The sequence below is a fragment of the Dendrobates tinctorius genome, unplaced genomic scaffold (genome assembly GCF_039654945.1).
Source record: "Dendrobates tinctorius isolate UK_male_01 unplaced genomic scaffold, ASM3965494v1 ptg000086l, whole genome shotgun sequence".
NCBI classification, from domain to species: Eukaryota; Metazoa; Chordata; class Amphibia; order Anura; family Dendrobatidae; genus Dendrobates; species Dendrobates tinctorius.
This window is the reverse complement of record NW_027361754.1, coordinates 9,385,919-9,397,998: the sequence shown is the minus strand read 5'-3', so window position 1 is coordinate 9,397,998 and position 12,080 is coordinate 9,385,919. Positions and strand designations below refer to the sequence as shown.

General features: G+C 44.2%; 1 protein-coding gene across 2 annotated transcripts in view; it reads right to left on the bottom strand.

Annotated features, from left to right (window-relative positions):
* Positions 1-12,080, bottom strand: part of PEX14 (peroxisomal biogenesis factor 14) — a 113,149-nt gene that overhangs the window by 100,107 nt on the left and 962 nt on the right. The window contains exons 1-2 of one of the 2 annotated variants that reach the window (XM_073585020.1): positions 9,396-10,456; positions 9,259-9,306 (exon numbers count right to left, since the gene is read on the bottom strand). In XM_073585020.1, the coding sequence (XP_073441121.1) occupies positions 9,259-9,306; positions 9,396-9,494 (147 nt within the window). In that variant the 5' untranslated portion in view covers positions 9,495-10,456. Of the gene's footprint in view, positions 1-9,258; positions 9,307-9,395; positions 10,457-12,080 lie in introns of those variants that run through there. The other variant, XM_073585021.1, reaches the window with a different exon arrangement.

The following is a 12,080-nucleotide window of genomic DNA, read 5'->3' as shown; positions in this document are numbered from 1 at the left end:
GTTTAGTGCAGCACTAACTGTGCCCAGGACAGAACCGCAGATATTCTGCCCGTGCATTAATCCAGGTGAGCAGTGACTGATGCCAGCACCCCCCGCCATCAGGGTGGCGCATGTAGCAGGGAGGGGCGAGCGGGATCTCCTGAGGTCATGTAAACACAGACTGGCACAAGAATAAAGGGAGAGAAGCTCGGAGGTTGTGGAGACGCCTTACCCAAACAGACAGGATCCAGGAGCACCCGGAGCTAAACCCCATTAACCCCACGCACACAGAGGGGCATGCATGTGACTACTACAAGGGATTTATTGTTGCACATCGCGCAGAACATCTATACATTTCCGGAATAATTCCTGCCCCGAATATAAAGCATATAAACCATAGTACAGTCATTAACAGAGGAAAACCAACTCCACACAATATAGGCTGCCAGGCCAGCAGAATAGCGAGTGCAGCTCTGGGGTATAATACAGGATGTAACTCAGGATCAGTAATGTAATGTATGTACACAGTGACTGCACCAGCAGAATAGTGAGTGCAGCTCTGGGGTATAATACAGAATGTAACTCAGGATCAGTAATGTAATGTATGTACACAGTGACTGCACCAGCAGAATAGTGAGTGCAGCTCTGGAGTATAATACAGGATGTAACTCATGATCAGTAATGTAATGTATGTACACAGTGACTACACCAGCAGAATAGTGAGAGCAGCTCTGGGGTATAATACAGGATGTAACTCAGGATCAGTAATGTATGTACACAGTGACTGCACCAGCAGAATAGTGAGTGCAGCTCTGGAGTATAATACAGGATGTAACTCATGATCAGTAATGTAATGTATGTACACAGTGACTGCACCAGCAGAATAGTGAGTGCAGCTCTGGAGTATAATACATGATGTAACTCAGGATCAGTAATGTAATGTATGTACACAGTGACTGCACCAGCAGAATAGTGAGTGCAGCTCTGGAGTATAAAACAGGAGGTAACTCAGGATTAGTAATGTAATTATGTACACAGTGACTGCACCAGCAGAATAGTGAGTGCAGCTCTGGAGTATAATACAGGATGTAACTCAGGATCAGTAATGTAATGTATGTACACTGACTGCACCAGCAGAATAGTGAGTGCAGCTCTGGAGTATAATACAGGATCAGTAAAATAATGTATGCACACAGTGACTGCAGCTCTGGAGTATAATAAAGGATGTAACTCAGGATCAGTAATGTAATGAATGTACACAGTGACTGCACCAGCAGAATAGTGAGTGGGGCTCTAGAGTATAATACAGGATGTAACTCAGGATCAGTAATGTAATTTATGTACACAGTGACTGCACCAGCAGAATAGTGAGCACAGCTCTGGGGTATAATACAGGTTGTAACGCAGGATTAGTAATGTAATGTTTCTAATAATGTTTTCTCTCAGAAAGGAAATGTAACGTCAACTGATTTTCACTGTCCTATTAAAGGAAGAGAAGAATCCAGGATATCTATGAACTGAAAGATAGTGAGGAAACACTTAGCTAACAAATGAATTCAAGACTCCAGGTCCAGACGAATTGCACCACAGAGTACTGAAGGAGATGGCAGAAGTTTTTGAGCCACTCTCCATAATCTTTGAAAATTTTTGGAGCTCAGGTGAAGTCCCAGAAGACTGAAGAAGAGCAAATGTTCCTATCTTCAAAAAGGGGAAGAAGGTGGACCCAGGGAACTATAGGCCGGCGAGTCTGACTTCTATACCAGGAATGATCTTTGAACAAATTATTAAACAACATGTATGTCAGTACCTGGATAAGAATGAAGTGATTAGTCAGAGTCAGCATGGGTTTGTAACTAATAAGTCATGTCAGACTAACTTAATTTCCCTCTATGACAGAATCACTGACTGGGTGGATCAGGGAAATACTGTAGATATAGTATATCTTGACTTCAGCAAAGCATTTGACAAAGTATCTCACCCGATCCTTATTGAAAAAAATGACTACGTATGGAATGGACAAGGCAACTGTTAGGTGGATTCATAACTGACTTAGTGATCGGACCCAAAGTGTGGTCGTAAATGGCTGCACATCCAGTTGGAAGAATGTCTCAAGTGGGGTATGACAGGTTTCTGTCCTGGGCCCTGTATTTATTGTTCAACATCTTTATCAATGATTTAGATGAAGGAATTGAGGGAACACTGATTACATTTTCTGATGACACAAAGCTAGGAGGGATAGCTAATACTAGATAAGAGAGAGGATTCAAAAAGATATAAATAAACTGGGGCACTGGGCAGCAACAAACAGAATGGTTTTTAAGAGGGAAAATGCAAAGTACTACATCCGGGCAATAAAAATGAAAAAAGAAGCATGTACAGAAAGGGAGAAATAGGGCTAAGCAACAGCACATGTGAAAAAGACTTGGGTATACTAATAGAGCATAAACTGAACAGGAGTCAACAGAGTGATGCAGCAGCAAAAAAGGTAAATACAATTCTGGGATGTATTAACAGAAGCATACAGTCTAGATCACGTTAAGTCATTATTGCCCTCTACTCCTCTTTGGTCAGACCTCACCTGGAATACGGTGTCATTTTGGGCACCACATTTATTAAAAAAAAAAAAAAAAAAAAAAAAAAACACAACACACACACACACACAACAACACACATCAACAAACTGGAGCAAGTTCAGAGAAGAGCGACCAGAATGGTGACCAGTCTGCAAATCATGTCCTATGTAGAACAGTTACAGGATTTGGGAATGTTTAGCTTGCAAAAAAGAAGACTAAGAGGAGACTTAATAGCTGTCTACAAATATCTCAATGGCTGTCACACTGCAGAGGGATCATCTTTATTCTCATTTGCACAAGGAAAGACTGCAATGGGATGAAACTGAATAGGAGGAGACACAGATTACATATTAGAAAAAACTTTTTAACAGTGAGGGTGATCAATGAGTGAAACAGGCTGCCATGAGAGGTGGTAAGTTCTCCTTCAATGGAAGTCTTCAAAAAGGCTGGACAGACATCTGTCTGGGATGATTTAGTGAATCCTGCTTTGAGCAGGGGGTTGGACCAGATGAACCAGGATGTCCCTTCCAACTCTACCATTCTATGTTTAATGTATGTACACAGTGACTGCACCAGCAGAATAGTGAGTGCAGCTCTGGAGTATATAATACAGAAGGTAACTCAGGATCAGTAATGTAATGTTTGTACACAGTGACTGCACCAGCAGAATAGTGAGTGCAGCTCTGGAGTATATAATACAGGAGGTAACTCAGGATCAGTAATGTAATGTTTGTACACAGTGACTGCACCAGCAGAATAGTGAGTGCAGCTCTGGAGTATATAATACAGGAGGTAACTCAGGATCAGTAATGTAATGCACACAGTGACTGCACCAGCAGAATAGTGAGTGCAGCTCTAGAGTATAATACAGGATGTAACTCAGGATCAGTATAGAATGGAGACTATATCATCTATTAGAGGTTCGGATAAGGGGGAGCCTTAATGAGTTGGATTACACAAATCATTTTGTGAAAACAGCTCCTCATTCTGAAATATCCTAAGACTCCAGTGACCCCAGCCAGCTTCACAGCACAGCTTGCAAGAGATGCACCGATTCGGTCACTACTAAGACTGCAGAGATAGCCGATTCCTCAAGTAACGAACCATAAAAAAAAGATACCGTATATACTCGAATATAAGCCGAGATTTTCAGCCCGTTTTTTTGGGCTGAAAGTCCCCCTCTTGGCTTATATTCGAGTCATATACACCGGGGTTCAGAGGGGGAGGGGGGGCGGGGGTGTCAGGTCATACTTACCCGTCCTGACGCTGTCTCTTGAGCCCCCAGCTTCTCCCCGTGCTCTCTCTTCCTGCCTTCAGCGGTCACGTGGTGCCGCTCATTAAAACTCATGAACATGCGCATATTCATGAGTTTTATTGAGCGGTATCACATGACCGCTGAAGGCAGGAAGAGAGAGCGCGGAGAAGCTGGGGGCTCAAGACACAGCGTCAGGACGGGTAAGTATAGCGATACTCACCTGTCCTGCGTCCATGGCTGCTTGCTGCTGTCTGTCATCGGTCAGTGACTTCAGACAGCAGAGGGCACGGTGACGTGATTAGTGCGCGCCACGCCCCCTGCAGTCTGAACGTCACTGACTGATGACGTGGCAGATAGCGGTGAGCAGCCATGGACGCAGGACAGGTGAGAATCTGACACCTAGGGACGGAGAGGTGAGTATGTCATTTTTTTTATTTTTACATGCTGCAGCAGCGGCAGCATATGGGGGAATAATCTTAAGGAGCTTCTAATGGGGGCAGTATATGGGGGTACAATATGGAGCTTCTAATGGGGGCAGCATATGGGGGAATAATCTATGGAGCATTTCCCACCCTAGGCTTATACTCGAGTCAATAAGTTTTCCCAGTATTTTTGTGGCAAAATTAGGGGGGGGTCGGCTTATACTCGGGTCGGCTTATACTCGAGTATATACGGTAATCTCCGTTCTTGAGAACAGAGAGGAATTTTAATAACAATTAAATTGCACAGTTGTTTATTTTTACTTCTTGCAATTTTACTCATTTCAGAAGGTGCGTGGAGATAAGTAAGGGTCTACGTTCAAAGTATATACAGCTCTGGCAAAAATTAAGAGACCACTGCACAGTTTTAGAAAAATCAGTTTCTCTACATGTCTGTCAGCCATTCCATTCCAGTGTCAGTTAAATTCCAAACAGAGTACACCTCATTCTACAGTCATGGCCAAAAGTTTAGAGAATGACACAAATATTATATTTTCACATGATCTGCTGGCCTCTGGTTTTTATGTGTGTTTGTCAGATGTTTTTATCACATACAGAAATATAATTGCAATCATATTATGAGTAACAAAAGGTTATATTGACAGTTAGAATGAGTTAATGCAGCAAGTCAATATTTGCAGTGTTGACCCTTCTTCTTCAGGACCTCAGCAATTCTCCCTGGCATGCTCTCAATCAACTTCTGGATCAAATCCTGACTGATAGCAGTCCATTCTTGCAAAATCAATGCTTTTATTATGTCTGAATTTGAAGGTTTTTGTTTGTCCACCCGTCTCTTGATGACTGACCACAAGTTCTCAATGGGATTAAGATCTGGGGAGTTTCCAGGCCATGGTCCCAAAATCTCTATGTTTTGTTCCCTGAGCCATTTAGTTATCACCTTTGCTTTATGGCAAGGTGCTCCATCATGTTGAAAAAGGCATTGTTGATCGCCAAACTGCTCTTGGACGGTTGGGAGAAGTTGCTCTTGGAGGACATTCTGGTACCATTCTTTATTCATGGCTGTGTTTTTAGGCAAGACAGAGAGAGCCCATTCCCTTGGCTGAGAAGCCACCCCACACATGAATGGTTTCAGGATGCTTGACAGCTGGCATGAGACAAGACTGGTGGTAGCGCTCACCTGGTCTTCTCCGAATAAGCCGTTTTCCAGATGTCCTAAACAATCGAAAAGGGGATTCATCAGAGAAAATGACTTTACCCCAGTCCTCAGCAGTCCACTCCCTGTACCTCTTGCAGAATATCAGTCTGTCCATGATGTTTTTCCTGGAGAGAAGTGGCTTCTTTGCTGCCCTCCTTGAGACCTGGCTTTGCTCCAAGAGTCTCCACCTCAGTGCGTGCAGATGCACTCACACCTGCCTGCTGCCATTCCTGAGCAAGCTCTGCACTGCTGGCATCCCGATCCCGCAGCTGAAACACTTAAGAGACGGTCCTGGCGCTTGCTGGTCTTTCTTGGGCGCCCTGGAGCCTTTTTGGCAACAAGGGAACCTCTCTCCTTGCAGTTCTTGATGATGCGATAGATTGTTGACTGAGGTGCAATCTTTCTAGCTGCGATACTCTTCCCTGTTAGGCCATTTTTGTGCAGTGCAATGATGACTGCACGTGTTTCTTTAGAGATAACCATGGTTAACAGAAGAGAAACAATGATGCCAAGCACCAGCCTCCTTTTAAAGTGTCCAGTGGTGTCATTCTTACTTAATCATGACAGATTGATCTCCAGCCCTGTCCTCATCAACACCCACACCTGTGTTAATGGAGCAATCACTGAAACGATGTTAGCTGGTCCTTTTAAGGCAGGGCTGCAATGATGTTGAAATGTGTTTTGCGGGATAAAGTTAATTTTCTAGGCAAATATTGACTTTGCAAGTAATTGCTGTTAAACTGATCACTCTTTATAACATTCTGGAGTATATGCAAATAGCCATTAGAAAAAATGAAGCAGTAGACTTTGTAAAAATTAATATTTGTGTCATTCTCTAAACTTTTGGCCATGACTGTACTTAATGTGCTTCTGATTAGGTGATCACCTGAACCAAATCTTGTTTAGAATCATAGAATGGTAGAGTTGGAAGGGACCTCCTGGGCCATCTGGTCCAACCCCCTGCTCAAAGCAGGATTCGCTAAATCATCCCAGACAGATGTCTATCCAGCCTGTTTGAAGACTTCTATTGAAGGAGAACTCACCACCTCTCGTGGCAGCCTGTTCCACTCATTGATCACTCTGTCAAAAAGTTTTTTGTAATATCTAATCTGTGTCTCCTCCCATTCAGTTTCATCCCATTGCTTCTAGTCTTTCCTTGTGCAAATGAGAATAAAGATGATCCTTCTACAATGTGACAGCCCTTGAGATATTTGTAGACAGCAATTAAATCTCCTCTCAGTCTTCTCTTTTGCAAACTAAACATTCCCAAATCCTTCAACCTTTCCTCATAAGACAGGGTTTGCAGACCGGTCACCATTCTGGTCGCTCTTTTCTGAACTTGCTCCAGTTTGTTGATGTCTTTTTTAAAATGTGGCGCCCAAAACTGGACACAATATTCCAGATGAGGTCTGACCAAAGAGGAGTAGTTTAACGACGGAAAGTATAAAAACCCTGCTGTGGTGTTCACAATCCTCTTGCAATAGGACAAGCTGGATGGCAAAACAAGTGCTAGTAATATCCCAAAAGTAATAGGAATGAAAAAATAACTTTTCACCATGCCAAAGGAGTTGAAAAGAAAAGTCTTGATGGAGGAAAAGAAGGGCTCAATTCTGTCTTTACTAGCAGAGGGATACAGCGAGCGTCATGTTGCCTCCATCCTTAAAATTTCTAAGACGGCAGTCCATTACAACAAGGTCAAGCAGCAGACATTGGGGACAACAAAGCTACAGACCATCAGAGGGTGAAAACGATTCTCCACTGACCTGGATGACCTTCATCTTATTCGAATGTCACTCAGCATCCGCAGGATGACATCAAGTGACCTAGAAAAAAAGCCTTTCATCAATGAGAAGCAAAAGGAGAGCCAGGCTGGACTTTGCTAAAGACCACAAGGATTGGACCATAGAGGACTGGAGTAAAGTAATCTTCTCTGATGAGTCTAATTTTCAGCTTTGCCCAACACCTGTCATCTAATGGTTAGACGGAGACCTGGAGAGGCGTACAAGCCACAGTGTCTTACACCCACTGTGAAATTTGGTGGAGGATCGGTGATGATCTGGGGATGCTTCAGCAAGGCTGGAATTGGGCAGATTAAGCTTTGTGAAGGACGTATGAATCAAGCCGCATACAAGGTTATCCTAGAAAAACAGTTGATTCCTTCTGCTCAGGCAATGTTCCCCAACTCTGAGGACTGGTTTTTCCAGCAAGACAATGCGCCATGCCGCACAGCTAGGTCAATCAATGTGTGGATGAAGGACCACCACATCAAATCCCTGTCATGGCCAGCCCAATCTCCAGACCTGAACCCTATTGAAAGCCTCTGGAATGTAATCAAGAGGAAGAGGGATAGTCACAAGCCATCAAAGTAGAACTGCTTACATTTTTGTACCAGGAGTGGCATAAGGTCACCCAAAAGCAGTGTGAAAGACTGGTGGAAAGCATGCCAAGACACATGAAAGCTGTGATTAAAAATCATGGTTATTCCACAAAATATTGATTTCTGAACTCTTCCTGAGTTAAAACATTGTGCAAAAAAACCCCTGTTTGGGAGAGAAGAACAGAGAATTTGCGGCGCCCTAAGTGCGTAAACACAATATTGTAGTCTTTAAAGGGTGCACAATTTTATGCACTCACCTGATAGAAGACTAATATAGCTTTGGATTATGTATCCTCAAAAATCCTTCCTTTTGGGATACTTCTCAGAAGACAGGGCTTGCAGCTTGCCTCGGGTGGATCCAAGTGAAAGAGCCAGGTTCAGGCTCACACAGGATGAGTAAATCAAGAAAAACACATCCAGCCCATAAACGGCAGCGCTTCCCAGGACTCACATCCAAAGATGATATTCCATATTTTTTTATTTCATAGGTTAAAAAAAGAGATACAACGCGTTTCGGATACAGTGTATATCCTTCATCAGGTATCATAAAAACACAGTACAAATCCAAGAGCAGAATAGTGAAGGCAGCTCTGGAGTATAATACAGGATATAACTCAGGATCAGTAATGTAATGTATATACACAGAGAGTGCACCAGCAGAACAGTGAGTGCAGCTCTGGAGTGTAATACAGGAGGTAAATCTGGATCAGTAATGTATTTACACAGTGACTGCACCAGCAGAATAGTGAGTGCAGCTCTGGAGTATAATACAGGATGTAACTCAGGAACAGTAATGTAATGTATGCACACAGTGACTGCACCAGCAGAACAGTGAGTGCAGCTCTGGAGTGTAATACAGGAGGTAACTCTGGATCAGTAATGTAATGTATGTACACAGTGACTGCACCAGCAGAATAGTGAGTGCAGCTCTGGAGTATAATACAGGAGGTAACTCAGGATCAGTAATGTATGTACACAGTGACTGCACCAGCAGAATAGTGAGTGCAGCTCTGGGGTATAATACATGATGTAACTCAGGATCAGTAATGTATGAAGATTGTATCTGCAGATATATGTCTATCAAAATATCTTTTGTGGAAGTCTTTGATTCTCTTCAGGCCGCAGCAGCACAGTTTATAGGCTGGAGCAAAAATGGTGCAAGGTCTTAATTTACAGAAATGCAGCAACATTGCACAAACGCACAGTCCACACACCTGGGATTTGACACTGCCGTGAAATAAGAAGTCATAGCGGCGTCTCATGGAAGAGTCAACTTTTTATAGATTCTAGATAGATTTCCATAACTTTACATATAAACGACTCATGAGTAAACATCTAAATCACGAGCACATAAAAGGAACAGAGCAGAACTGACAGAGGCTCCTAATATTTCATAGGCTAAAAGTTTAGAAAAGTACAGCGCTCCTCCTGTCACTCACCAGCTGCTCCCGGGGAACTCTCTTCTCATTTCCCAGCAAGGATCCGCTCTATATATATAAAAAAAAAAAGAAAATCTCAGGGGAGAGAACAAAGAATGAGAGCCTCATAAACAGGCAAGAGGAGATCGGCAGCTTACTGCTCCAATGCCGCTGATCTCCAGATAAACAGCAACCTTCAGGGCTGACGGAAAGATTACATTAGGCCCAGATCTTCCTAATATACTGCGTGACTCCATTTCCTAACATTTTCAAAATAGCTGCTTGCTGTCAGTGAAGAATATGTTTCGTACATCCCCAGACTACAAGGCCTGATAGTTGGCAGAGCTGAGAGTTTGTTACACTTGCAGACAATGTAGACAAACTTCTAGGTTCAATATCTCATTTGTCCAGCGTTTCTTCCAATGTATCAGCGCAGGTACACTGCATTATGCCAACGTCACACGTCCGACATGGATGGTCCGAGCACAGACCGCGGGTCTCCAGACCCAAACACAAAGGTCTTCTATAGGTCCGTGAATGTCAGATGTGAAGGAGGATGTCTACAGAGACTGTGACTAGAGCAGACTGGCATCTGGACTGGTAACCGGCACTGCCTGGGCCAGGGGTTAGGAAGAAACAGCTTATTCCTCACTGACAGAAAACAGGGAATGGGAAATAAACCATAGCTGAATGGGCAGAACATTTCTTTATTGTAAAATATACCCAGTTATCAACAATCTTCTGTATTTAAAGGACATGTCTAAGATTATGAAAAAAACAAGGCTGCTTTCTCTAATAAACCCTGCGAAAAGCCGAGTTGCAGAGCCAGACAAAATCCACGGCAGGAGGTGGCAGCCTTTTATTTCTCATCCTGGACAATCCCGTTAATGCAAGCATTTCTGTAGCAGCATTGCAGGCTGCACCACTGGGAGTAAATGAGGGTCAGAGGACGAAGGTCGGAGCGAGTCTGAAGGTACAATATCCGTGTGATGCAAGAGAGCAAACATCTTATCTGAGGGGAGGATGGGAGGTGGGGGACACAGAAGTCACAATACACCCCAAGGCAAAGAACGAATGAGGGGAGAAAACTGGAAAAAAAATGCATATTTGGATTAAATCTGTAAAAGAAAGATATTCCACAAAAAGCTGCCTTAGAGGGGCCTCAAAGCCCCCCCTGCAGCAGTAGATGACAGCTGTACACTGCAGAGCTACAAGGGACAAATCATACAGGGGGGTAATATAACCGAGGAGGGGGCTCATTATACAGGTGGTAATATAACCAAGGAGGGGGCTCACTACACAGGGGGTAATATAACCAAGGTGGGGGCTCACTACACAGGGGGTAATATAACCAAGAACGGGGCTCACTACACAGGGGGTAATATAACCAAGAATGGGGCTCACTACATAGGGGGTAATATAACCAAGAATGGGGCTCACTACATAGGGGGTAATATAACCAAGGAGGGGGCTCACTACACAGCGGGTAAAATAACCAAGGAGGGGGCTCATTATACAGGGGTAATATAACCGATGAGGGGGCTCACTACATAGGGGGTAATATAACCGAGGAAGGAGATTATATAGGGCATAATATATCTGAGGAGGGGGTTTACTATACAAGGGGTAATATAACCAAGGAGGGGGCTCATTATACAGGGGGTAATATAACCAAGGACGGGGCTCACTACACAGGGGGTAATATAACCGAGGAGGGGGCTCACTACACAGGGGGTAATATAACCAAAGACGGGGCTCACTACACAGGGGGTAATATAACCAAAGACGGGGCTCACTACACAGGGGGTAATATAACCAAAGACGGGGCTCACTCCATAGGGGGTAATATAACCGAGGAGGGGGCTCATTATACAGGTGGTAATATAACCAAGGAGGGGGCTCACTACACAGGGGGTAATATAATCGAGGAGGGGGCTCACTACACAGGGGGTAATATAACCAAAGACGGGGCTCACTACAACCAAAGACGAGGCTCACTCCATAGGGGGTAATATAACCGAGGAGGGGGCTCATTATACAGGTGGTAATATAACCAAGGAGGGGGCTCACTACACAGGAGGTAATATAACCAAGGACGGGGCTCACTACACAGGGGGTAATATAACCGAGGAGGGGACTCACTACACAGGGGGTAATATAACCAAAGACGGGGCTCACTACACAGGGGGTAATATAACCAAAGACGGGGCTCACTCCATAGGGGGTAATATATCCGAGGAGGGGGCTCATATTACAGGTGGTAATATAACCAAGGAGGGGGCTCACTACACAGGGGGTAATATAACCAAGGAGGGGGCTCACTACACAGGGGGTAATATAACCAAAGAGGGGGCTCACTACACAGGGGGTAATATAACCAAAGAGGGGGCTCACTACATAGGGGGTAATATAACCAAGGACGGGGCTCACCAAACAGGGGATAATATAACCAAGGACGGGGCTCACTACACAGGGGGTAATATAACCAAAGACGGGGCTCACTACACAGGGGGTAATATAACCAAAGACGGGGCTCACTACACAGGGGGTAATATAACCGAGGAGGGGACTCACTACACAGGGGGTAATATAACCAAAGACAGGGATCACTCCATAGGGGGTAATATAACCGAGGAGGGGGCTCATATTACAGGTGGTAATATAACAAAGGAGGGGGCTCACTACACAGGGGGTAATATAACCAAGGACGGGGCTCACTACACAGGGGGTAATATAACCAAGGACGGGGCTCACTACACAGGGGATAATATAACCAAGGACGGGGCTCACTACACAGGGGGTAATATAACCAAAGACAGGGCTCATTATACAGGGGTAATATA